Source organism: Misgurnus anguillicaudatus, chromosome 19 (genome assembly GCF_027580225.2).
Source record: "Misgurnus anguillicaudatus chromosome 19, ASM2758022v2, whole genome shotgun sequence".
NCBI lineage: Eukaryota > Metazoa > Chordata > Actinopteri > Cypriniformes > Cobitidae > Misgurnus > Misgurnus anguillicaudatus.
Genome location: NC_073355.2, coordinates 32,155,289 through 32,183,055, shown reverse-complemented (window position 1 = coordinate 32,183,055; position 27,767 = coordinate 32,155,289). Strand labels below are relative to the sequence as shown.

General features: G+C 37.7%; 2 protein-coding genes across 8 annotated transcripts; both read left to right on the top strand.

Annotated features, from left to right (window-relative positions):
* Positions 1-1,687: 1,687 nt before the first annotated feature.
* Positions 1,688-11,089, top strand: nlk1 (nemo-like kinase, type 1). The gene is made up of 12 exons (XM_055194407.2): positions 1,688-1,943; positions 2,886-3,194; positions 3,962-4,091; positions 4,426-4,481; positions 4,730-4,836; positions 5,088-5,173; positions 5,252-5,461; positions 5,551-5,652; positions 6,282-6,368; positions 6,535-6,733; positions 6,817-6,910; positions 8,869-11,089. The coding sequence occupies exons 2-12, from the start codon at positions 2,887-2,889 to the stop codon at positions 8,915-8,917; spliced, it is 1,428 nt and encodes a 475-aa protein (XP_055050382.1). The 5' UTR covers positions 1,688-1,943; position 2,886; the 3' UTR covers positions 8,918-11,089.
* A 2,358-nt stretch (positions 11,090-13,447) lies between these two features.
* On the top strand, positions 13,448-27,676 carry tlcd3ba (TLC domain containing 3Ba). 7 transcript variants are annotated; one of them, XM_055194444.2, is made up of 9 exons: positions 13,448-13,597; positions 14,327-14,473; positions 16,132-16,291; positions 16,810-16,893; positions 22,670-22,892; positions 24,851-24,946; positions 25,275-25,384; positions 25,574-25,827; positions 25,998-27,676. In XM_055194444.2, the coding sequence occupies exons 3-8, from the start codon at positions 16,167-16,169 to the stop codon at positions 25,812-25,814; spliced, it is 879 nt and encodes a 292-aa protein (XP_055050419.1). In that variant the 5' UTR covers positions 13,448-13,597; positions 14,327-14,473; positions 16,132-16,166; the 3' UTR covers positions 25,815-25,827; positions 25,998-27,676. The 7 variants fall into 7 exon arrangements, with proteins under 7 accessions (XP_055050419.1, XP_055050417.1, XP_055050416.1 ...); XM_055194442.2 differs by having other exon boundaries at positions 25,949-27,676; XM_055194441.2 differs by having other exon boundaries at positions 16,136-16,291; positions 25,574-27,676.
* The last annotated feature ends 91 nt before the right edge of the window (positions 27,677-27,767 follow it).

Sequence of the window (27,767 nt, the reverse complement as noted above, 5' to 3'; positions counted from 1 at the left end):
GGGCGATACCCGATATATATATAGGCCGATAAATATTCATATTATTTTCACAATGAAAAACTCCCAGACCGCGGACATCTTGTCTTTGTGCTAGACTATACTCTTCTTAAGACCGCAACACGTGTCATTTTCGTGCCATGTCACAGAAAGCACCAATCAAAACACCACATGGCCAGCAATGAGCAAGTGAAGTGGTTTAACAAACCAAAATAATCCATAATTTATCCGACCGATAACCGATAATATTAAAAATAAGCCGTTATCGGCCGATAACGATATGTCGGCCGATATATCGTGCATCCCTAATAAAAAGGGAATCTTTGGCATGTTACTATTTTTTTTTAGAAGCATTGGAGGTGAATATCATACATTTTTATTTAATTCTAAATATATCAAGTAAAAAATTAACATAGCATCAAATGTACTTTTTAACACATACATTTTTTGTCAAAACAGGGGTTAAGGCCTGTCCCACTTTAGAGATCTTGGCAATTTTACTTTTCTTGTATCTTTTACTTTTCTTGTATCAGTAGTTAAGATAAGACTACACTGTCATTATTTTGATAATCTTCTGAATTGATATTCATTGTGGAAAAAATATTGGCCAAGTCCCTAAACAGCCCTGTTATTGCATGATTTTTACTTGTTAAAATTGAATTAAATGAACAGTCTTAAAGGGGACATTTCACAAGACTTTTTTAAGATGTAAAATAAATCATTGGTGTCCCCAGAGTACGTATGTGAAGTTCTAGCTCAAAATACCATATAGATAATTTATAATAGCATGTTTAAATTGACACTTTGTAGGTGTGCGCAAAAATGTGCCGTTTTGTGTGTCCTTTTAAATGCAAATGAGCTGATCTCTGTACTAAATGGATGTGCAGTGGTTGGATAGTGCAGATTAAAGGGCAGTATTATCCCCTTCTGACATCATAAGGGGAGCCAAATTTCAATTACCTATTTTTTTACATGTTTGCAGAGAATGGTTTACCAAAACTAAGTTACCAGTTTGTTCTCTTTCACATTTTCTGGGTTGATAGAAGTCAGATTATTATGATATGTCCCCTTTAAAAAATGTGACCCTGTTTGTGAAATCAAGGCTAAAGTCTCATAATCCAATTATAAAATCTTTGACATGACCTTATTCAGTCAATATTAAAGATATCAAGGTTATATAATGTTCCTAGCATTATGTAGGGTGGTTTTATGTAAGAAAGTAAATTATTAAAAAAAAACTTTAGCTGTTTTTTTACAGGCAGGGTCACAAATGTAACATTAAAACATGCATACTTTATCCATCAACAATATATTTTTTACCAGTGTTGATAAACAACTAGTATTTCCCTTAAATTATCAAAAGGTACAAATCTCTATTTGGTCCTAATCCTCATTAAATTAATTTAGACTAAATCTGCAACCTGTTAAACCTATTAATCTGGATTCTGGCATAGTAATTACGATAAATGCTATGAAATTAATTATTATTTTGACATGTATTTGACGTTTTAATTTTGCTAGACCGGAACTAAATCACGCAAATTAAATCTTTATGAATTTATTTAGACATAGAAAATACAACTTCATTTTTTTTAAGTTTAATGTCTGCTGTACGTGTCTTGACGTGTGTATTAACACAGGACAGTGAACGGTTAAATCGCATTGTTTACACCGGTGGTCCTCCCCTCCCCCACGCGCTCATCCCTTCTTTCTTTCGCCTCATCTCCATCCCCCTCTCTCTCAACTCCTCCTTCTCTCTCACTACCGCTACTTCCAACAGCTGATTTCCAGACCAAAGAGAGAAACCCGTCCGGACACGGTCCAGGTTTGGATTCAGCTGCAGCAGGAGGATTTAAAGAGACCGAAAATGCCAGGAAAGCGCTGCGGTCCGCCAGCGTCCGCGATGCAAATTTAAGCTCCGTCGCCTCAGCCATCAGCTCCGAGAGGTTAGCTGCTGTGCTAAAGCTAACTTTACAAACATCTCTAGCGTGTTTACATGTCGTATCACAATTTATCGTTGACTTTTCTTCATCGTAGTATCTTAGTAAAGATTGTTTATATTTAATATCCGATGTTCGGTCTAAATAATATCGTGTGTGGACATAAACATCATATATAGGTCACGGTGCAGAGTAGTTAGCCAGCTAGCCGGAGGTAACAGCTGGAAAGGTCGCGTTAGCTATAAGAAAATACATTACTTGAATTGATAAAAAACTTTTAAAATACCAGAGAGTGATGCTATGCATGCTGATTTTTGTGTTATGTGGACGGCTTATTTTTACGTAAATAATAAGCTTGTAACGAGATGTTTCATTGGATAGTAGCTCGTAGCTTGGATATATGGGGGAAAGAGCAGCCTGAACAAAGATAAGGAACAAAATTGCTGTTAAATTCTGTTGAACCCCATACAGACATGTGACATGAATGCTTTAGCTTTCTGAAGGGTGTCCAGACAAATGTTTTGTCAGAGCACAGACTGATCACATGATTTAAGTACACAAACCTCTGACATATATTTGATTAAGGAATGTAACTGAGAGAGTTGTACTGTTGCATTGCGGATGTATTGCATCATTGTTGTGTGTTTTTATTTATTCTGGCATTATAATTTATTGGATAAATGTTTAGTGTCAGCTTGTTCCAATTTTATAAACATTGTTTGAAAGAACAGTTCACATTTCTGTCATTGTTTACTTGCTCTTATGGTCTTTCAATCCCTTAAAAACCAGAGGCAAATAGATTATATAAAATTAAGACCTATAAATTAAGACATTTAATTAGCTATTTAAAAAAATTTGCATTTGCATTAAAGGTACACTGGTGTGCCTTAATGAATTAACCTGTGCAACCATTTCTTTCTAAAACCACCAATGCTTGTTTTGATATAGGATGGCTTTCCATGGATCCAGTCGGCCAGCAGTATGTGGTAACTTGTTCCCTGGATCAGAGTTAGGCCATAAATACTTTTGTGTCAACACCACGACCGGCACTACCTCGACAGGACTCAGTGCGACGCCAAATCCGACTGGACCCATCGCTCCCGCTGGGACTCCCAGGCACCCGGCATCTCTTGGAGGCAGTGCAGGTGGAGGGGCGGCCATCCCACAACCTCGCAGTAACCCAGCAAGTGAGGTTCCAAGTCCAGCTGAAATGGAGCCTGATCGACCTATCGGTTATGGCGCATTTGGCGTGGTTTGGTAAGTACAGCATTTGTGTCTCAAGACAATGACTTGGCAAATATGAAACCATGTATATATGTGACATACATTTATGCATTTGGCCGGCACTTTTGTCCTAAGAGACTTGCAGTGCATTCAAGGTATACATTTCATCAGCATGTGTGTTATTTAAGAATTGAACCTATAATCTTTTGCACTGCTAAGGTGTTGCTACCAGTTTAGCTTTGGCTTTTCTAAATCGTTTGGGGTTGTGTGAGTACTTGAAAATGCTCGTATCACTTTTGTTATGCTTGTGCTTAGGGGTTTATCAAATTCCCAGCCCTAAGTATTCAACTTCAATATATAAGTCAACCCACGCGCTGTACTCTGTTCCTTGTTTAAATGATCAGACATACATTTTTTTTTCATAAATAATAGTCTATAGTATAGTATAATATAGTCTATATTAGGGGTCTCAAACCTTTTTGTGAGAGAGGGCTACCACAGTAGATAAAACAGTCTGGAAGGCTACTTTTTTTGATATTGTCTACTCTAAACTCTTGTTTTACTTGTTGATTTTATTTTACTTGTTGATATGTTTTATTATTGTTTAAAATGAGCTTCGGATGGCAACTCGCAGACTCTGTGCGGCAAGCTGATGTACCATGTTGGAGACCACTGGTCTATATTATAATGTAGTCTATAGTATTATTGTTTGTAACACTAAAGGAAGAAATTCTGTAAATATTGAAGTGTTTTAAAGTAAATTTAAGTTAAATTTCTGTTTTGTTGTATTGCTTTGTTAGGTCGGTGACGGACCCTCGAGACGGACGTAAGGTGGCTTTGAAGAAAATGCCAAATGTCTTCCAGAACTTGGTCTCCTGCAAGCGCGTTTTCAGGGAACTTCGGATGCTGTGTTTCTTCAAACATGACAATGTAAGTTTTAGGATAGAAACAACATGAAACTTGATCTTAACTAACTATGCAGTCTTATTTTATCTTCGATGTTGTTCATCTTTGTCTAGCTATATTTATTATCTCCTACTTTGTAGACTATATTTATTGTTCGTTCCTCTAATAAAACGTTCAATGCTGTCTTATTTGTAAGTCGCTTTGGATAGGAGCGCTGCTAAATGACTAAATGTAATGTAAATGCATGAGTAGATCGATTATCAAGATGGTTTTGTTGGTTTTAAAGGGATGGGTTTAACAGGCGGTGTACTTTTAATATCATGTTTTGATTTAATGCGGGACATTTGCTTTGGCACAGGTGCTGTCTGCCCTTGACATTCTCCAGCCTCCACAAATCGACTGCTTTGAAGAGATGTATCCTGCTTTTTAAATAATGTGTATAAGGAAAATCCTAAAGTAATGAGAAGATAAAGTAGTTGTATTGTTTCTGAGGATACAGTATGACTGTATAATCATCTATTGCTGATTTTATATGTATTTGTATATCATGCACAAGTCGCCCCTTAAATTTCATCATGTTTTTATTAATAGAAGTTGTTAATGTCGAGTTTGTAGATGTGTTTTATTGATCTGTTATCAGCTTAACTGGAGCCGTGTTATAGATACGTGATCACAGAGCTCATGCAGAGTGACCTGCATAAAGTCATCGTTTCTCCTCAGCCTCTCACCACAGATCACATTAAGGTGTTCCTCTACCAGATACTCAGGGGTGAGTCACTGCAGGTTACTTATGCTTACAGTTTTTGATCTTGAGAGTCGTGTGTGTGTGTGTCCCATCTTTGTTGTGATGTTTTTGGCTTTCCTACTTAACTGCTTCCATACCAAAATTCAACACAACAGTACATAAGTGATGCATAATTCTAGCATCAGAGCAAAATATATCCTGATTTTGACGCCAGTTTTAAGGATTGTTTCCCTGGTCTGTGTCCTAAATGAATTGTGCTTCTCTCTGTGCTTCAGGGCTGAAGTACCTGCACTCTGCAGGTATTCTGCACAGAGACATCAAACCAGGGAACCTGCTGGTCAACAGCAACTGTCTGCTTAAGGTACCACATGTGCCCACACTAGTACCTGACCAAATAACTGAAAATTACAAGCAGATAATCGTTAACTTTCTTATGTAGATTTGCGACTTTGGTCTGGCACGAGTGGAGGAGCCAGACCCTTCTCGTCATATGACTCAGGAGGTGGTGACGCAGTATTACCGCGCCCCTGAGGTTCTGATGGGATGCCAGCATTACACTTCAGCTATAGATGTTTGGTCTGTAGGCTGCATTTTCGCGGAGTTGCTGGGTCGTCGCATTCTTTTCCAGGCTCAGAGCCCCATACAACAGGTACTGACATGTATTAAAAGAGAATTGCACTGCAGATTTTTTTTTTACTATGCATTGTATTGATTTTCTCTTATTTTTCTCTCTCTCAGTTGGATCTGATCACTGATCTTCTCGGAACTCCTCCTCTCTCCGCCATGTCGTCTGCATGTGAAGGAGCTCAAGCTCATATTTTAAGAGGACCCCACAAACCAGTTCTGTACCCTTTTGTAAAATATTCACAGGGCTATTGCTATTATAGAAATCTGGGTATGTGGTTTCCAGGCACAGGAATGAATAGAAGTGTAAAAAGGCATTTTTTTTTTGTAGATTTATAACAGTGGTTCTCAAACTGGGGGCTGCGAGATGGTGCCAAGGGGGCCCCAGTTTTATGATGGTTTATAAAATACATTAATTTATCATAAATTCTGATACATTTTTCCTTGGAAAAATAAGGCTACTAACAAATTTTTTTGTTTTATATAATACAATTTAAGGTACGTTTTTATGTCATACATTTTCTGTAGGCCGCGAAGAGATGCACCGTACACAATGCCGAAAAAGTTTGAGAACCACTGATATATATTTAATAATATGGGTTTCTACTTGTTTTCTCAAAAATATAGCTTTTTGTGAGGGCTTTATTATTTTATAAGATATAAGACATTTTTAGTAATCCTGGAACCCTTGAATTTATTTGATCCATGATGTACAAATATAGTATTCGATTATAAAAGATTTTAAATTGCGTATCTACCAAATCTGTATTATTCAGCACAATGAATTCTGACGGTTGTTTCAACGGCAGCGTTTAAATTTTCCATTTGTGTCCTTTTTTCTTCAGCCATCACTGTCTGTTCTGTACATGCTGTCGGATGGGGCCACACATGAAGCTGTTCATCTTTTGTGTCGCATGCTTGTGTTCGATCCGGTACGTATGACGTTATCAAAATATAGTGATGTTATAATGTTAATCTGTGTCTGGTGCTATAAATGAATTGATTTAGCTAAATTTAGGTGGGTCTGTGCTATCTTATCTTATTATATTATACTTTGATTTTTACATGTTCTTACCTATATTGGGCTATTATGTGCAGGCTAAGCGTATCTCAGGCAGTGACGCTCTGTCTCACCCGTACCTGGACGAGGGTCGTCTGAGGTACCACACCTGCATGTGCAAGTGCTGTTACTCCGTGCCCAGCGGTAGGGTGTATACCCGGGACTTTGAGCCACCTGCAGATCGACCGTTCAGCCACAACTACGAGCAGAGCATGCACTCCGTTTGGCAGGGCAAAGGTGTGCTTTCATCTCTCTCACCTTTCTGTAACGTGATATAAATGTTTCTCTTTTTAATGACCCGTTTTTTCTTGTCGTCTCAGAACTCATCCATCGTTTTATAACAGAGCACCAGCAAGGCAAACGAGTGCCTTTGTGCATCAATCCCCAGAGTGCCGCATTCAAAACCTTCATTAGGTCTGTATAACTAGAAGGGTTTCTAAACAACCCAAACAGCATATCATTCAATGTAACATTTTACATAAGATTTTCCGTGTGGTTCTTAAAGGGGTCATATTATGATTTTTTAAAGATGTAAAATAAATCTTTGGTGTCCCCAGAGTGCGTATGTGAAGTTTTAGCTCAAAATACCCCACAGATAATTAATTACAGCATTTTAAAGGGGCCATGGCACAAGACTTTTTTAAGATGTCAAATCAATCTTTGGTGTCCCCAGAGCACATATGTGAAGTTTTAGCTCAAAATACCACACAGATAATTTATTATAGCATGTTAAAGTTGCCACGTTGTAGGTGTGCGCAAAAATGTGCCGTTTTGGGTGTGTCCTTTAAAATGCAAATGAGATGATAAAATTCAAACACTGATCACAATGATGGTGGTTTGTTTAAATTAAAACACAATTGTGCTTTTCTCTGCACTAAATGGCAGTGCTGTGATTGGCTAGTGCAGATTAAGGGGTGGTATTATTAAAATAAGAGCCAAATTTCAACGATCTATTTTTCATGTGCTTGTAGAGAATGGTTTACCAAAACTAAGTTACTGGGTTGATCTTTTTCACATTTTCTAGGTTGATAGAAGCACTGGGGACCCAATCATAGCACTTAAAAATGGAAAAAGTCGGATTTTCATGCCATGGCCCTTTTAAAATTGCCACTTTGTAGGCCTGAGCAAAAGTGTGCTGTTTTTGGGTGTGTCATTTAAAATGCAAATGAGCGGATGAAATGCAAACACTGATCACAATGATGGTGGTTTGTTATAATTGAAACTCAATTGTGCTGTCAATTATTATTTTTCTCTCTGCACTAAATAGCGGTGCTGTTGTTGTACAGTGCAGATAAAGGGGTGATATTGTTGTAATTTGCCTTGCTACCTACCTCACAAAACAGGCGAAATCTGAACAACCTAATTTTTCACATTCTTGCAGAAAATGGCTTAGCAAAGTTAATGGGTTGATATTTTTTTACATTTTCTAGGTTTCTAGGTGCATTGTGGACACAATTATAGCACTTGAACATGGAAAAAGTCAGATATTTACGCTATGACCCCTTTAGGATATTTTCTTGTATATAATTAGGCCCATGTGGAAACTCCAGACTTGGTTCACATTTTTGCATTTATTTGTAATATTAAAAATGGTAAAGAACTTTTAAGGAGTTTTTTGTTAAATTATGTCTTATTAGATAGTTCGGCCAAAAATGATAATAAACCCCTGATTTACTCTCCACGATGCCGCCCGAGATGCATATGTCCATCATTTTTCAGACGAACACATTTTCAGTTATTTTAGAAAATGATTTAGATCTTTCAGTTAATCAAATGTGAAGTTATGGGGTCCACGTCCTTCAAGTCCAAAAAATGTGCATCTATCCTTCACAAAATAAATCCAAACTGCTCCACAATGATAAACAAAGGTCTTCTGAGGGTAATCCGCGCTGTTTTGTTGTAGAAATATCCACATTTAAAACTTTATAAACGAAAATAACTCGCCATCTAAGATGCCGTCGCTGCCGGAAGGTAGTTATTTTCGTTTATAAAGTTTTAAATATGGATATTTCTACAACAACACTGCGCGGATTACCCTCATAAGACCTTTGTTTATCATCCTGGAGCCGTTTGGATTTCTTTGGGGAAGGATATGTGCACATTTTTGGACTTGAAGGACGTGGACCCCGTAACTTTACTGTTTAGCAGCTGGAAGATATAAGATATTTTCTAAAATAACTGAAAATGTGTTTTGACTGAAAACAAATGGACATATGCATCTCGGACGGCTTCGCGGTGAGTAAATCATGGGTTTAATATAATTTTTGGCCGAACTATCCCTTTAACAATCCTCCTCCAAACATTCATATGTTTTAAGCAGACACATCCTTTAATGCTGTCTCAAGGCTTCTCTTTTTGTCTTTGTGTATCAGATCTACGGCCTGGCATTCCTCTAAAGTATCAAGAAAAGAAGAGAGATGAGAGAGAAGGTGGATTGGAAAGGATTCTGGAAAATGTGGATTGCAGGAACCGGCTTGTACTGGAGCTGTTTGAAGATGGATCACACGCGTTTAAATAATTCTCAGCACTGAGATGTCTCTCTTTTTCAGTTTCATTTTCACAATACTGATTAATAATGCTTCTAATGCTGCTGAGAACATTTTTATACTGACTTTGTGGTCGAGGATTATGGGAAATTGAATTTTCCACACAAAAAAATCTCATGGATGGTAGAATTTTGACTAAATGCGCAAACGTTGATGTTGTGCAATACGGATATCTGGAAAAAAGGCAAATGATGAGACTTTGCTGACGATGATTTTAATACGGCATGTCAAAGATGAGATAAGATGACATGGGCCGCAGGCCTATTGCATCGCACTCTCGCGGCCATCTTAACTCTGCCAGTGTGTATCCGAACTGTCTGTTTATAGACTTTAATCACTGTGTTTCTTTTGCGGGTTCTTAGGTTTTATTTTGAATATCCTGGTAACCAAAAGATCCAAAAGTCTTCTCATTTTATTACTTTCTCATACAGTTTTAGCATTCCCTGCTTTATTCTACTTCAGTTTAGAGTTTATTTTGTTCTTACCTCTCCATATTTTTGTAGTGAAGATTGCATCCCCTGTGCAAATGATCCTTGAGTAAATGCATTAGTTAGAATGCTGTATATGGGTGATTGTATCCTGAAAGATATTTTTCTCTTCTTCACTGTACTTGCTTTTTTAGCATATACCTTATCTGTGATACAGAGGTTTGTGTCGTTTACAAAGACTTTCTGCCCCACCCTCCTCTTAGGACCAAACAAGATTGACACCAGTATCCAGTTCTCTTATTGGGTGAACTGAGAAGATACACAAGTTTTCCGGTTGGATCTTATTTATTTTCTGTTTTTAATTTATTGTCGTCTTGTCCGTTTTGTTCGGTGTTTGTGCGTGAGCGAGACATCTGGTCTGTGTGTATTTTTGAAAACATGTATGCTTTCAGAGAATTTAGGAAATGTGCAGTGTTGTACTTTCAAATATTTCATTACCTCAATAGGCCCAAAGTTCAATGGGCTGGTGTGTATAGACTGAACCCAATCATTTATCCGAAATGTACTGTAATAGTCGAATGACGTCAAGTATATTGAGCCACTCCACTGAACTACAATCTCTCTTTTTCTCCATTTCTCAATCAATGTACGTTTTTCCTTTCTTTAGAGTGAGCGATTGGCGGGACAGTGGCTGATGGATGAGTTTTAGTTGGGGAAATGCTGCTGTTTGTTTGTTTGATACCTCCAAAACCTCCCTGACTCATTTGTTCAAGCAACACGTCTAGAGCTCAGGTTTCATATGATAGAATATGGACTAGACTGTAGACACACAAGACTTCTATCCAGGCAGAGTTATTGTATACAGGCAATCACTGGTGCTCTTTGTTATTATTGTAGGAGGCTTAATACTCAAATGCCCAGTACTGTAAATGCTTGCCTCCTACCACTAGGCGGCAACAAAGCTTAGGTCACGATTGGACGTCTCATGCTTGTTCCTCATCAATAATGCATGTATGTAAAGACTTCAGTTGGATTTGCAATTGCGGTGCATTAGAAGTTTTATTTTAGAAACTTTGAATGTGCTGTTGCTATTCATTTTATTGTAGGAACATGTTTGGTTCTTTTAGGTTTTTGCTTTCATGTATTGTGACCAATTTTCGTTTTTTTTTTTCATTTTGTTTTAATTGTTTTATGACCACTTTTGCTATTGTGTTGGTAGAAATCTAGCAGAGTAGAGACAAAACAAAGAATATCAATGGGTTGGTGTAGTCATTTTAGTCTTGCCGACTGACAAGAAGCAGAAAGTGAAAATTTTAAGTAAATGGTGAATTTCTTTAGTCGTAAGATAGATGTTAGCCATTTTTAAGATGCTGAAAACTTGATATTCGTGTTGATGACTATTATGGCTTTGAAAATATGATTGAACGGTTATTTTAAGATGGTTGTTATTATTATTATTATTATTTGTTAACTGTTTTATTAGATTTTCTTTTCTGTCTTTGCATTTTAGAAGAAAAAAGTTTTTGGACTTTTGTGTTCACAACAAATACTTGAAGTTTTTAAGAAAAAAGAAAAGTGGATTAGGGTAAAATGGATATTAAAGAAACAGACACTGGAAACTTTGACTCTGCTTCTCATTATAATCTTCAAAAAAATTATGTGTGAAGTTTTAGTTCACAGCTACAGTTTCATAAAGTTAAATTAAGTCAACTTGCTTTGTTGTTGCCAGAGATTTCTCAACTTAATTTACTAAAATATTATTGATTTATTTTAAGAGGACACATGGTTTATTGTAAATAACATGCATCTGCTTAAGATGGTGTTAGTAAACTGCAAAAGTAGTATATCTGTATTATCAAAAATGTGTGAATAACTGCGCTTACGTGTAACATGAAAATAACGTTTGCGAACAAAAATTATAAAATGTATTTATAACATAGTCCAGTGGTTTTCAAACTGGGGGCCGCGAGATGGTGCCAGGGGGCCCCAGTTATATGACATTTTATGAAATACATTAATTTATCATGAATTCTGTGTAATTAAACCTCAAAAATAAGGCTACTAACCAAAAGCACTACTTTTTTGTATAATTTAATTTTTTTTATTAAACTGTTGAGTTTTAGAACAGTTTTTTGTCACAAATTTTCTTTGGGGGGCCGTGAAGGAATGCACCGTACACAAGGGGGGCCGCACGCTGAAAAAGTTTGTGAACCACTGACATAGACTACTAAAACAACAATGAAGACATTAAAGGTATGGAACCATAAATAGGGTCAATGACAAAACATGATTCAGGAACTATGTTTAATTGGTATTTCTTAAATTGTAATGATTTTTTTCAACAACATTTTTGATTGACCCATTAAAAAAAACATGTCAGATGGTAAAACTAATCATTGTCTATTTGCCAGAAACGTTTTAATGCACTCCCTACGTTATGCTGATTGTTTGTTTGATAATGGCATTTAAAATGATAATCCTGAAAATAGTTTAAAAGTGTAAAACAACTTTACGATAAAACTTACATTTGGAAACTATACACTAAAGAACATTCATTTAAAAATATATATATATAATAACAATTATAGACAACCACAGCTTGCATTTATTAAAACTAAAATATTACCTGTTTAAAATGATTTATCTAAATGTTTTTTATTTCTTGGGGACATTCACAGCAGGTGCACGCTTTAATTTCCTGGTAGCACCACCTGACCTCTGCAATTAATTCTTATTTAACAGATGTCTACTTGAATGCTGGTATAAGTTTTTGCCTATGATATCAAATTCATAAATACTTTTTTCAGTATTTGATAGAAATCTACAAACTTTTCATTAAGCCATAAAGCCCACCTGGGGTTAACAGGATGATTTGATATGTTTACTGTTGACCCTTGTTAACTTCATAATAAAAGGCCCATGATTGTGGTTGTACTACCCTGACATTTGAGAACATCCAAATTGTAGGACAAAAGTTTTGAAAGAGCACCAATTATCCGATTCATGGTTTTACATTTCCTTTGGTGTGTAAGTGTGTATTAGTACATGTTAACGATATGCAAAAGGTACAAACTATGACGCAAGTTATCGTCTCCAACATAAATCTCCTTGTCTTGGACTACAACAAATGCACAAATTGTAGGCAACACTTTACTTCCTGGGATTGATGATGTAGACAAGACTGACATTATCACAATTCCTCCCGCTTCGGTCTCAGCCTGTAGGCTAACTCCTGTTAGCATTGCATTGTGAGCGAATCTTTCAAACACAGTAAGGAGCGTCACATTTCCGGCTGATGTCAAAGGTATTCAGGCCAATCACAACATACAGATTAGCTGGCCAATCAGGGACACAGCGCTTTTCAAATCGATGAGCTTTGTACAAAATCAGTGCGTTTCAGGAAGAGAGTACAATCTGGAGCTTCAAAAATGTATGGTACGTGGAAAATAATGTGTTTTTTGAACCGTCCATAAACCACGTGAACACATTGTATTTTACCAAATATACAAATATATACACACAAATATGCAAAATAAAGTTGTTTTTTAGCAATGAAATAGGTGCACTTTAAATTATTCTAACAATATTTGAAAAAATATTTCAAATGTAAAATAATGCCGAAGTATAACATTTTGGAATTTTTTATCATTTAAACACAAGTTTTAACAGCTATCTTAAACTTATAATTTGTATAGACAGTAGCCTAGCCTTTTAGAGATACAATTTTATTTATTATTAAAGAATAGCCTATGTATTTAAATGTATTTAAACTAAATAGGTTGTATGAAATAAAGTGACACATGTCATAAATGTATCAAGTTATTAATACATTTATTAAGCCTCCGGACACAAAAATATGCATGTCACATCAAATGACCCAATGGTTATTGCGGGCTAGCACTATCAGGTCACTTTGTCTTCCCTCGCCATTGGTCAAATTAACTGTCAGTCAAGCCCTAACCCAATCAACGGAGTGCAATTCAGTCGCGTCCCCCTCAAACACCCAATCACAGGAAAGTTACCAAGAGTCGCGGTGCAGATTTAAAAGTAAAATTAATCTCTTGTCAACACATTTGGACTGAGGCTAGTCCAAAAAGACGCATTATCTGGACCAAGAGTGATGTACAGTAAGTTAAACTGACTGTTTTTACGTGTCTGGTTAATATTTTCAGACTTATCCATCGTATGCGAATTAACAATAATATGGAAAGGCACGAATTAAACGGCCGTGTTTGTCCAATCAGCGATGCTCTGAGTCACGTTAGCACAGCAGCACTAGCATGAAAGCTAGCGTGATTCTTTCTCCGGGTGCACGGGGCCACAGTTTGCATACTGGCGAATTAGAATAACGCCATTATTTAGATAACTTTCGGAATTTGGTTCAGCATTTGCACATGTTTTGTAGTCAAATACGAGTCATTCCACCCACCCAGCTTCCTGCGGTTCCCGCTTGTTTTGTCTAATCCTGTTGAGGTGTTCAGAGATGCAGAACCGGGGACCAAAGTGGTTGCCTAGATACCTGCTTCTTTCCCCATCCTTCTGGCACAGGTATCCGCTCTCCGGACTAAATTTTTATTTATTTACATAAGTCATTTGGAAGGCTAATAAGTGTGGTCATATCTAACCACCGCAGCTTTTGAGCTGCTGAATCAGCTTTAGTTAATAGCTTTGCAAAGACCAGGTGGACTTAGATCAGCTCTTCTGCATGTGGGGATGCAAAACGCGGTCACAGTGCAAGCAAACGGGTGGATGAGGATAGACGGCACAGGAGACAAACTTAGCATTACTACTTTAGATTTAGTAAACAGATGTCCCTCAAAACGCGTCTCTAGTTATTTTGTGCATTTTCCTGACAGGCGCAGTCATACCACACTGTGAACCACTCTGGGATCAACAACATCATGAGGACCGTCTCACAGGTGCGGCCCGATCCGTGTGATCTAAATTCAGCAAGACTGTGACAGGATCGTCCTGCCTTGGATCCGACGCTGCTCAACCCCAATGTAATGTTTGCCTTTATTTTTGGCTTGCATATCCCCCTCTCCTATCATCCACCCCACCTGTCCCAGCTTTATGTAAAATCCCCTTCCCGTCATGCTTACAGGATTCCTGCAGCTGCGCAAAAGATAATGGGAGCACACAAACTGATGAAAAAAAATACAGTGTATTCACGTAAATGCTTATTGTTATAAGCGTCTTAAAGCAATACGCTAGCGCTTTTTTTAATGGGCAAATAGTTCAATATCGCGGTTTATGCACGACATCGTCCGCGTGGGGGTCGTTGGTGCGCCTCCCCGCTAGCAATCGTTTTTTCCCCCACAAACCATGCGGGGACGTAAAGCGATTTATTACTGGCTGTGGTAAACCAGCACACATCGCCTGGGCCTATCGCCTACAACCTGTTAGCTAGAGGTCCTCACGAGCTCTCCTCTGGCTCACGTGCTGCTTCTGGACCGCTGGCGAGGAGACAATAGGATGGATGTCGCTAGCCTGCTAGCGCTAAAGGTAGCAATTTTGGCACTTTTGCTTGATCAGCATCTAGTATTAAAACGTTTTCCGTTATTGCACGCGCTCGTTTCGTTGCTGTTTTCATCAACGGAGAATAATCAGAGGCGCGCGCGCTGTGTGACCTGACATGACGTAACGTTAGCGACCGTCGGAGGGTTTCGTAACAGTTAAAATGTTAAGACAAAAGCGACTTTTAATTAATTTGTTGGAGATTAAAATCTGCGTGGGTTGTGTTTGTGCTGTGTTTTCATTTCGGAATACGTCGCTGTGTTAAACTCGACTTTTTTCGGCAGTTTATTCAGATGCATCCGGATCCATTCAAACAAGCCCCTGGATAATAAATAACAAAGGAACATTTAGTGCATGTCTGTGATATGAAGTCCTGTTTATGTTATTTCTCGTGGCTGTAACGTATCACTTGGTTTTGTAATGTCTGTGCATCACATAGGCTACTATGTAGCATGGTGTAAGTAGCAAGTCTTGTTTGAATCCTGTTTACTGAAACTTACTCAGTTATTCGCAGATTCCATATTCAGATATTCATATAATTCAGATGTAGTTATTCACAGATTCCAGATGCCGTTATCCACAGATTAATTTATTCACATTTCCTAGAATCAGTGTGTTATTGATTTCATATTCAGATTTTCACAGATTCCATATTTAGTTATTTATTTACAGATTCAGTCCAGATCACAGTCCCATTGTAGCATTAACAGGAAAAATACATTAGCTTTACCCCTCCTCCTCATATAAGGTTACCCTCAGCTGTACCATAAAATAAACGCCTCCACCCTTTAACTTACCCTCTTTCTCTCTCTTCTCGGTGTCCCTCATTCCCTCCCTCTCTCCCTGTGGTAATCTTTGTAAATCTCATGCTTGCTAATCCATTCCATGTCTATTTTAGTACAAACCCCCCACCCCTGACACAATCGAGTCGCTTCTGCTTGAATATAAATATGGATTGGACATATGTCATTTAAACCTTGGTCATCTGTAACAATTGGAGGATCTTTTACAATGCAATAGAAAGGCCACTGAAGGGATGGAGTCCCTGTGGTCTCCTTTTTGAAAATATATAGTGAATATTTAGATCTAATATGGTCTATTGAGTGTAAGATTTTATCTGACACATATTAATTATCCTCTTCAGACAGATAGTGAAGTTGAGCAACATTTCCCGAGATTATGCTGAGCATCCTTGCAGCTGGCTCCATATTTTTCCCAGGCCTTTTTCTCCTGTCCAAGCGAATCCTAAAACATGCTCCGAGGTTCAGGTGGAGCGAGAAGGATGCTGTCATCGTCTCATCCAGGTAAAAAAAAATGGCATGCAGAATTTGAGGCATGATGAGAGATACCTCACCTTTTATTTACTTTTGTAGCTAGTATGAAGAACATAACATGTATTATTTAATAAAATAACTTTGAATGTTTTTTGCTGGCTTCTGTTATAAGCAATGTGAAAGTTCAAGTCATCTTTCTTTATATATTAATTTTTAATTTCAAAAGTTGCAAATTCAGCAGCTACCAGTCAATATGGCATGTTTATAGTCTCCAGCAAAGTTATTTCCAAGGGTTATTTAACCCTGTCTCTTAAAAATTTAGCTTTATGGATGCTTTTAGTTCTGTTGCTTTCTACTCTTTGATGTATTGATGAGGTTTTTGCTTAGTAAGGAAAGTTACTGTGCCTATATTTTGTTCGAATGACTCACCATTTAACTGTTTTATCAAATTCTCCTTATATGTTTTCCAATACTTCCTATCTAAAGGTGTTTTTTATTTTGCTTTTAAACCCTACGTTGATGCTTACGTCTCTCTCTCTCTCTTTTAGACTGGTGTCCTCTGTTCAAGCCATTATGGCATCCTCTGCTGGGTTTATCATTGCCTGCTCTTGCAAAGACATTATCGAGGACCAGTAAGTAATATTTTATGATTGTATAAGAGAGTAAATAAAACTTGTGTGCTGTCAAAAATATATGTTGATGTTAATGTAGGGTTCCAGTTTGTGTAACATTCCCCTGTGCATGTTTCTGTCTCGCGTCTTTGCATTTGTGAGTCTGATGTATTTGAGTATACAACTGAGATTTCCCGGATTTGTATGGTATTATTCCCAGATGTGTGGGAGTGGGAAGTATTCCCTACACTCTGAGAGTTTCTAAGAATGCCCACATTTCTCGGATGCACACCTTGTTTCAGTGTAATCTAATTAGGCTCTCAACCTAATTAGTTTCTGTCGGTAAATCCTATGTGGCACAGTCGCTTGGGGAAAGAGAGGGATTGGCAAGATGCTCTTAACATCTTGATACTAGTGACTGATTTAGTCAGAGGTTCACAATTCAAGCCCCCATGAACAAGTCTCCAATTTCATCCTTCTTTTTAACGCGCTTTCGATGTGGCATTCTGAAAAGTAGGGATGCTCCGATCGATCAGCCGCAGATCCGTATCAGACGATAATAGCATTAACAAATTCTGTGGTATTACTTTATCTGGATAAAATGTTAACCGGGTGATTCTCACGAAAACTTGGTTTTAAAAATGTCAAGCATGAAAATGTAAAAATTGCTTAAATTTACTTTTTTTCCCACCAGACATTGAAAAACAAAGTCTGGAGTAAATGGCAACATTAATTTAAAAACTTTATCTTATCATTTAACACTTTTTGTAACATAATTAAAAAAATTAGTCCTAAAAAATCTCATTACCGCAACAGTCAGAAAACATCAACACTGACATATTTTCAAAATGACATGACAAACCTGAAAGAACATAATTTGGAGATTCTGCACATGCATTTAAAATCAAAGTATTATGCTTCTATTAATTAAATTAACATTTAATAAGCATCTGTTGCGGTAATGATAATCAAAATGTCGTGTAAGCATTCTGACAAGACAATATTTTAAATGAACTGTAAAAAAATGATCTTACCTGGTAGACATCTTGAAGTAACTGGTCCATGTGCTTGGTCACTCAAAATCAAACTTTATTAAAATTCTGTATGTGTGCTTAAACTGTTCTCAAAAAGTGTTGCGGAGGATGAGAACATCAGGCATGGACACATCATTTTCCAAATTTTTCTTCATTATTATTATACATGAATATTCAGTAAATATTTTTTCTGTCATCTAAAGTAGTCTAGCAAAACATCCATTTAGTTTTTTTCTTAATATTTTTGTGTTAATTTGATTAAATTACAACATAACGCATGTTCAAACACAGCCGGACACATTGCGGTAATGAGAATTTCAGCAGAAAATGAGATAAAATTTACAATGATAAATTTTTATGTTGAAATCACACATTGTGCAAGGTAGAACACAGTATTGTGTTAATTCTGATGCTTTTTAATGTTACTATATTACACATTTTAAAGCTAAAATCATTAGTGCCGTGGTGTTTCAATGGTTTCGTGAGAATCACCCAACCGTTCATATCAGCTTTAAAAAAATCTGTATCGAAATCGGTTTAGGCCGATCACGAAGATAACAAATCGGTATCGGCTGCAAAAATCCTGATCGGAGCATCTACTTACTGAAGTTTTCAACTCAAATTTTCAACTCGCTGCAGCCAGATGCACCTGGAAAAAAGAGTGTGTCGCTCTCTATTTGACCACACTTGCGCGTCTACATTTCACGAGTTAACATTTAATCAATACGGTAATGAGATATTACCCTAGCATATTTGCATATTTGATGCGCTGTCCCGAGAGGAGCGTTCTGAGCTTGGAATTTTAGCCCGAACCCAGAGTACTCCCCCCTTTTAACTGGGATAGATGTACTAGCTGAGAGTGAGGCGGATGGGGTGGAGGAGGGATTCTGTCACGGGACATAGGTGAGGGACGGCCATATACAGATTCCTCCCGAACTTCATTCAAAATAACGTATTTGCGCACGAAAAAGACGTGAAATGTGAACCGCCCTTTAGGCTGGTTTGGGTGCTTTTGTTTCAGTGTTATAATAGTGGTACACTTTTCCAAAGGAATCTATGGAGTTTCTGAATGGGTTTCTGCATAAATGAAACTCACTTGATGTGTTTGCACCGATGGTTTGTGGAAAACGATTGGCTCAAAATTAATTGAATTTGTGTCACTTAATGATGTAAATCATTTATCTTGTGTTTAGCTGTGTGTCGTGTTTGTTTTTTGTCACCCCCCGAAGACACTCAAGTTAATGAAGAACGGCAGCTGAAATAGGTCAAAGCAATTGGGTTTGGTTAATGATTTTAACCAAGTAAACTCAATTACTTGGGTTCTGTCTTGCCGATGCAGCAGATGGCGGATGATGGGAAACCGATAAACTGTAGAAATGAGTCAAGTCAAAGCAAAAGAATTTGCCTTTGTGATGGGTATCAGTCAAAATAGGTTTTAAAAAATTAAAAAATGTTAAGTATTTTGGTTTTGAATATTTACAGCTGTGATGATGAATCTGTAAAATAGTTCAATTTATTTCTGTATTTTGTCTACATTATATGTCTGGGTTTTTTTTTTTTAAGTAGGTAAAGAAACCTTATTTTTTGCAACACTTTTTAAATAGTTTAATACTACTACATTTATGATTTGCATATTCATGACTTATTTGCATGTATGTGATTTGCTCAGGTTTAAAGGAATAGTCTACCCTTTTGCCATATTAAACTGTGTTGTTGCCTCAACCTGGATGAATTAATACATCCCTATCTTTTTTCAATGCGTGCACTGCACAGCGCGTTGTGGATGTGTTGGCATTTGGCCTGGCCCCATTCATTCCTATGGTACAAAAAAAAGTTTTATTTTGTGGCACCATACTTACTGGTATAACTCCTCATGTAACAGTCTTTAAATAGGGAAAACACAGAAGTGTTTGGTGGCTTCCCTGTTTGGTACCATAGGAATGAATGGGGCCAGGCCAAACGCCAACACATTCACGACGCGCTGCACAGTGCACGCACCGAAAAAAGATAGATATGCATTAATTAAGTTGAGGTAATAGTTTAATATGGCAAAAGGCTAGACTATTCCTTTAAGGCTTCACTTAACCGAGTAGTTAACATGACAATCTTATGTGATATTTGTTGTACTGTCGTATAGCTAAATGCAATTCATATGACCATAACTACTTATTAGTCTGGGGTGGAAATTATCTCCCCTTAATCTGCACTATCCAACCACGACACTGCCATTTAGTGCAGAGATCAGCTCATTTGCATGTTAAAGGACACACCCAAAACAACACATTTTTCCTCAAACCTTCAAAGTGGCAATTTTACAGGGTGTCCGCGGATCCTTAAAAAGTCTTAAAACGTCTTAAATTCTGTAGTATGAAAATAAGGCCTTAATAAGTACTAAAATGTCTTAAATCCGCGGATCAAAGGTCTTAAAATGTTGTCCAACCAACACCGCCAAGAACACTAACTGTTTTATACATGTTCGTCATGTGTCAGGCAAAACTTAATAGGTGGAATCTACTAAAGCACAAGTTTGCGGGGAGTTCGCTAAAGTGCGTAGACCGGGTATAAGCAAATGGAGAAAAGTGTGAGTTTAAGCTATGGGGAAGTGCACATTTAATGAAAACTGGTTTCTTAACCCTGATTTTGCTTCGTGGTAAAGACCAGTTAGCATACGGGGTCCGTTGTTTATTTTGCAAGAAAGTTTAAAACTTGGAACAGTGGGCATCAAAGCTTTAGTGTCACATAGCAATGTAAGAAACATAAAGCCGCTGCAGAAACCTGTCGAAAACACCCGGCATTTCTCCGTTCTGTTGTGCCTACAGCAGTAACGTTAGCCCTAAAGAGCACCACGGCATGCGAATCTGCATCAGCAGTTTTAAGCACCGCGGCTTCTGCTCCATTAGACTTTCGATCAACGTTTGGGTCCATTGCCAACGAAGCCTATCTTCTTTTTCTCTTTTAATGGCGGTTGGCATCTAGCTTATAGTGCATTAGCGCCCCCTCTGCTCCGGAAGGTGGATCTACTACACGCTTTTCCTTACTCCTGGTCTCATAAATTTAATTATTTCTATTTTTGCCTAAGGGGCGGTTTCCCGGACAGGGATTAGCTTAATCCAGGACTAGGCCTTAGTTTAATTAGGAAATATAACTAGTTTTAACAAACATGCCTTACTTAAAACATTACCTGTGTGCATTTTGAGGTAAAAAAAAAGGGCACTGATGTATTTTTGGATATGTAAGTGCAAGTTGTTTTCAGTTTGGAGAGCTCTTAAAAGTGTTTAAGTCTAGGACTAGTCTAATCCCTGTCTGGGAAACCGCCCCTAAATGTCCTAATATAATCCAGGACTAGGTCTTTTTTAATCTAAACTCTATCTGGGTAACCACACGTAATATTTTAACATTATTGTTACATAAAACCATGTGTTTATTTTATGCACGTTATACATTATTTGAACCAATTATTATTGTCTCGTCATTATTGTCATCGTAAATGCTTTGGCCCATTTAGCTCTATTTTTATTACCAAAAAATATCAAATTACTTGATCATTATCCTTATCAAAATAACTGTTAGTGAAACCCCTAGATTGGTTAAAACATATTAAAATAATGTGATTTTAGTTCATTATAATGCTATTTTCCTTCACATATTTTATCATTGGGGATTTCTTAAAACTTCGTATGACGTTTAAGGTAAAAAACTTGTAATATCAGCAAAGATAAAAAATCTTGTCTGATATTATTCTCGTGAACCCAGTCTCATTTCATCTTGCGGAACAAGTGTCTTGTCACACCTCTAGAAAATACATCTTGTTTTTTGTCATGAAAGATAAAAGGTTCTAAAAAACACATGGATGCATTCACACTGGACTATAAAATTGGACTTCATTGTCGTGATATAGGCCTTAAATTTCATTCATTATGGTCTTAAAAAGGTCTTAAAAAGTCTTAAATTAGACTTGGTGAAACCTGCAGAAACCCTGTTTTAACATGCAATAAATTATCTATATCTAAAACCTCACATACACACTCTGGAGACACCAAAGATTTATTTGATATCTTAAGAAAGTCTTGTAAAGTGTCCCCATTTTTTATTTTTTAGTAATTTTTTGGGCAATTTTTGCCTTTATTGGATAGAAAGTAATTAAGGAGATGACCGAAAAGTATAGGGTGAATAGAGGGGTATGAGATTGGCAAAGGACCTCGAGCCAGGATACGAACTCGGTTCGCATCGAAGTGCATCTGCACCATGTGTCCGAGCACCGTCCACTACACCATCGGCTCTTACGAAGTGTCCCTTTTAATGCCATTTTAGCATTTATGGCTATATGTTTTTTGCCTGTGGGAGGAAACAGGAGTACCCGATGTAAACCAATCCTGACACCGGGAGACCATGCAAACTCCACAAAGAAAAGGCCACCTGACCTAGCCGGGGCTCCAGCTTGATTTGCAAGTCAAATTTTGCAAGGACTAGTTCACCTCAAAAATGAAAATTTGGTGATCATTTACTTACCCTCATGTTGTCCTACACCTGTATTACTTCGCTCACTAGTGAAAGACAAAAGACAATAAATCAAATCTTTAAAAATTATTTTAAAGTTCAGTGGCATACTGGCATTGGTTGTTGAATTTTTATAAGGAATCACAGTTTCTGATTCCAGTTACCTCTCCATTTGCTTCCCATTTTTATCAAGTAAAGACATTTTAAAGTGTAAGAAGTTTCTTTTTGGCATTCTTTCATGCACCTATTTTTCTCTCTCTGTCCAGGCATTGGCTCACCAGCAGCTATATCCTCTTTGCGGTCCCATACTTCATCTATGACATCTACGCCATGTTCATGTGCCACTGGTACAAGCTTCAGGTCAAAGATCACGAGGAGGAGAGCGAGACTAAACCAATGAGATCAGCCATCGGTGGCTACCTGCGCAGAGAGTTCCTTATGGTCCTGCACCACGTCGTCATGGTTACCGTCTGTTTCCCTGTCTCTGTGGTGAGTCGGTTGAGGGCTGTATGGATACACATATATATGGTAGTTTTGAGTCTAGTGCCAGTTCTTTTGGCTTCATGACTGTTTAAAGTGATTTAAAGGGATCATGATCTGTGGGTGGCTTAAAGTATGGCTGAGTCAAACTTGTCTTGAACGGGCCTCTGTGCTTTCACCCGGTCATCATGCTCTCCATCACTCTCCATCTGTAGTCATGGTAACTGTTGCTGTCAGCATCGGTGCTGCAAGCTGGCATTAGCCACACTGTAATGGCATGGAGTGTTCTGGACTGATAAGACCTGAGAACCTCTGCAACACTTCTGCTTTGACACTACTGACCTAATCTAATACAAGTCTTTTTTTCTTTCTTTTTCTCTTTTTTTCTCTCTTTCTTTCTCTCTTTATTTTTTTCTCTCTTTCTTTCTTTCTCTCTCTCTTTCTATCTTTATTTCTCTCTTTCTTTCGTTTGCTCTCTTTCTTTCATTTGCTCTTGTTTGCTCGTTTTTTGTTCTCTCTCGTTTGCTCTCTTTCTTTCGTTTCCTCTTTTTCTTTTGTTTGTTCTGTTTTGCTCTTTCTTTCGTTTGTTCTCTTTTTTCATTTGCTCCTGTTTGCTCTCTTTCTTACATTTGCTTTCTTTTGCTCTCTTTTTTCGTTTGCTCTCTTTTTCTCTCTTTCTTCCGTTTGCTTGCTTTCAATTGTTCTATTTTGCTCCTCTTTTGCTCTCTTTCTTTCATTTGCTCTCTTTTGTGCTTTCTTTCATTTGCTCCCTTTCTTTCGTTTGCTCTCTTTCTTTCGTTTGCTCCCTTTCTTTCGTTTGCTCTCTTTTGCTCTCCTTTCTTTCATTTGCTCTCTTTTGTTCTCTTTCTTTTGTTTGCTCGCTTTCGTTTGTTCTCTTTTGCTCTTTCTTTCGTTTGCTCTCTTTCTTTCATTTGCTGCTTTTTTGCTCTCTTTCTGTCATTTGCTCTCTTTTGTGCTTTCTTTTGTTTGCTCTCTTTCTTTCGTTTGCTCTCTTTCTTTGGTTGGCGGTCTTTTTTGCTCTCTTTCTTTCATCTGCTCTCTTCTTTTGTTTGCTCTCTTTCACTCTTTTTTGTTTGCTCTCTCTTGCTCTTTTTCTTTCGTTTGCTCTTTCTTTCGTTTGCCCTCTTTCTTTCATTTGCTCTCTCTTGTGCTTTCTTTTGTTTGCTCTCTTTTTTCCATTTGCTCTTTCTTTCATTTGCTCTCTTTCGTTTGCTCTCTTTCTTTCGTTTGCTCTCTTTCTTTCGTTTGCTCTCTTTTGTTTGCTCTCTTTCTTTCGTTGGCGGTCTTTTTTGCTCTCTTTCTTTCGTCTGCTCTCTTTCTTTTGTTTGCTCTCTTTCACTCTCTTTTTTTGTTTGCTCTCTCTTGCTCTCTTTCTTTCGTTTGCTCTTCCTTTTGTTTTGCTCTCTTTCTTACGTTTGCTCTCGTTTGCTCTCTTTCTTAGTTTGCTCTCTTTTGCTCTTTCTTTCGTTTGCTCTCTTTTGTTTGCTCTCTTTTTTGCTTGCTTTCGTGTTCTCTTTCTTTCCTTTGGGCTCTCTTTCTTTCGTTTGCTCTCTTTCTTTCGTTTGCTCTCTTTCTTTCGTTTGCTCTTTCTTTGGTTTACCGCCTTTCCTATTTTTCTCTCTTTTGCTCACTCTTTCATTCTTTCTTTACCCATCTTCTTTCTTTTGTTTTCTTTCTTTCTTTCTTTCTGTCTTTTGTTCGCTCTTTTTTGTTTGCTGTTTCTTTACCAAACTTATTTTTTGTTTCCTTTCTTTCTTTCGTTTGCTGTCTTTTGCTGTTTCTTTCTTTCGTTTGCTCTTTTTCTTTCGTTTGCGCTCTCTTTTGCTCTCATCCTTTGGTTTGCACTTTTTTTTGCTCTCTTTCTTTGGTTTGCCGCCTTTTCTATTTTTCTCTTTTTTGCTCACTCTTTCATCCTTTTTTTACCCATCTCCTTTCTGGTTCTGTAGTTCTGGAGACAGGGTAAAGGAGATTATTTCCAGGGTGTGATGTTCATGGCAGAACTCAGCACTCCATCTGTTTGCTTGGGGAAAATACTCATCCAGGTACTGCACACATGTCCTTCTTTCTTATTTTTTAAAACTCTCTTTGATTAAACAGATTATAAGCTTCCCTTTTCTTCTAGTTGTATATGTGATCTCTTTCAGACTTATTAATCTTAATACGATTGATATGATTGAAATTCTTTCATTTCACTCTCCAGTTTACTCATAACAACTCTATCTCTTGTATAACTCTATTTCACTAGGTGCTAAATTAGTCACGGGAGATGTTGAATCATCAGGGTGCACTGATCTGCTTATTAATATTTTTCTACCTGTTAAACACTTTCTCTACGTCTTGCTCTCTTCTTTTTTTTTATTTTTGACTCAGTACAAGCAGCAACACACTCTCCTTCATAAAGTCAATGGAGCTCTTATGCTGGTCACTTTCTTCATCTTCAGAGTCCTTCTCTTCCCCTACCTCTACTACGCCTACGGCAGGTATGATCACTGTCTAACACACTCAATCCTTCAGTCTGTTAATGTCTCTTCTTTCTGTCACTTATTTATTCTTTATTTCTTTCTGTATCTCTAATATTAACCAAAGAGCTTTCTAATCAAAAAAACAAAACTAGTAGGTGCACTTGTGTAAAATTTGTGTCTGTGAATGTCTTTGCAATCCCATCCCAGGTACGCCAACATCCCCTTCTACATGGTGCCGCTGTCTGTGCCCTGGCAATGTAACGCAGGAGCAGCACTCCTCGCGGCCCCGCAGGTCTACTGGTTTTGCCTCATCTGCAGGGGCGCCTTCCGCCTCTTTACAAGAGCCTCGCGCTACAAAAGGGTCCCCAGCAGCAAGGACTCTGAGTCCAAAACCTCGTTCCTGTCCCCTGCCAACGGATACAGCCCCAGAGAGAGCGACTCGCACTGAGGAGATGGAGAAGGTGATAGGCCTTGTTCAAGAATAGGAAACCGAATGCAGAATAACTCAGATAATTAACCAATAACAGCAAATAAACTGTGAAGATGTGCGCAGCCACTATTTAACTTTACCCTTTCCTTCAGAAGAAGACTGCAGACCAAGCAAACCGATTGTTTTCTCCTTATCACGCAGATCTCTCGTGTTAAAGGAAATCTGATCCGCTGCATTGCAGGGTGCTTCATTTGTAGATGACCATTATCATACAAGCTTCAAAAAAAAGGATATGGATACGGTGAAACAGTGTTTAAGTGATGGACGGATGGGTGGATACATTGCTCCTCATTTCCTCTCTTGAGTCATTCTGCCTCTCTTTGTTTGTCTTTGTAGTTGCAGAAAAGGGAACAGCAATTTCTCGGTCAATCTGTACATACGTTTTCTTGATATTTATTTTGAATTTCGAATAGATCATTATTGATTTTAAACATCTGTAGAATCTGTTACTTTATTTTTATTTATCAAAATTCCTCATTATGAGTAGATTAGTTTAAATGAAGCTGCACATGCTACGGGAAGGTGGAAAGACGTTTTCAGACTCAAAACAACCACTGAGATCCTTGCTCCGGTTCTCCAATTCTCCATCTCTTATTCTGTTTTCCTCAATACACGGTTGAAAACAAAATGGAAACGGCTGTGTACGGTTTAATAATGAATCAGCAGTTATAAAGATGAAGGGGGTGATTTAAAGGATTTGGACGGCGCTGAGGTAATGCATTAGCATATCGGCACTGCATTACTCCAATCCTTTTAAGATCCTTGGACTGAGAAGGCAAGGAATAAGTCGTCCATTGAAAAAATGCTGCACTTGAAAACCGAGCTGAAGTTGCCAAGACAGACCCGATCCTATTGGGTTTATGCGAGGAGTGTACAGTAGATGGCCAGCCCATTTTAGAGATTTGACCTTCATGTAGATCCACACCACAAAATTGAGTCTATGCCACCACTGAAGTGATTGTAATCTGCACATTGTATAGGGAGCAGAACCACTTTCGTTCTCAACCCTGACAAGATCGATTTTAATATTCAAATACTTCCTGAACATTAAGATCGGAGGTACACCGAGGACGTGCAGTGACATCACGGTTGAAGTAAAAGTGTTGGTGTAACAATGTTCTTCTAGCAACACCTCCCTTAGGCATTTATTGCCTGGCTGCCCGTTTTGCTATATTCATAGATGGGGCTGGCAGCATGATTTTAAACAGTATTATTGGTTTCTTTAGGGGTAACATGAGGAAACTTGCACTGAATTCTCATAAGAAGAGATGCTAAATAAACATGCACGTCTATGAGATAGTTTGAGACTTTAAGCACTGAGTAGCCAGATCTCAGATCTGAGTCTTGGGTTTAGTTAGGCTTGATCACCACAATAAAGTCTTACAATAGATTAGTCATGTTTTCTTATTCATTAGAACTGTTTTCATTTTGCCTATGCCCAAAGGCATCGATGTAGCCTTAGAGATGATGCTTTCAATGTACTCTGTACTTAAAGTACTGCCGGTTTGTTTGTTTTACACTGGGGCAATGCAACACTAAAGGGATAACAGCCTGTTGTTGGGTATTAATATGGCCAGTATCTTCAACTATAGCAGAATACAGAAGTTTGGGGACTGGTAAAAATGTAATAGTGGTAGGAATGACTATCTTCAAACTTATTTTTTATTGTTTATTTATTCTGATAATTTATGTATTTATTTGGCCTGAATGTACATATGAATACACATGTAAATGTTCTTCTGAGTGGGCTTATTTTCCTGTAGTTGCCTGAAGACTGTTCTGTAATTCTCTCAGCTCAAATATACTCTTCTGTGATGCTGTGTTTGACCTTTTTTTATACAGACTTCATGTGTGTGGTGTGCGTGCGTGTTAAAAAAATAATAATAATTGCACAGTAACACTCAGCTGCAT

What these genes read in the sequence shown, in the direction of transcription:
- nlk1 (XM_055194407.2), top strand. Translation starts at nt 2,887, where the DNA reads ATGGCTTTCCATGGATCCAGTCGGCCAGCAGTATGTGGTAACTTGTTC. An exon ending in GCATGCTTGTGTTCGATCCG is followed by an intron (nt 6,369 to 6,534) that starts GTACGTATGACG and finishes TATTATGTGCAG; the next exon opens with GCTAAGCGTATCTCAGGCAG. An exon ending in GCATTCAAAACCTTCATTAG is followed by an intron (nt 6,911 to 8,868) that starts GTCTGTATAACT and finishes TTTGTGTATCAG; the next exon opens with ATCTACGGCCTGGCATTCCT.
- tlcd3ba (XM_055194441.2), top strand. Translation starts at nt 16,167, where the DNA reads ATGCTGAGCATCCTTGCAGCTGGCTCCATATTTTTCCCAGGCCTTTTT. An exon ending in GCTGTCATCGTCTCATCCAG is followed by an intron (nt 16,292 to 16,809) that starts GTAAAAAAAAAT and finishes TCTCTCTTTTAG; the next exon opens with ACTGGTGTCCTCTGTTCAAG. An exon ending in CTCTACTACGCCTACGGCAG is followed by an intron (nt 25,385 to 25,573) that starts GTATGATCACTG and finishes ATCCCATCCCAG; the next exon opens with GTACGCCAACATCCCCTTCT.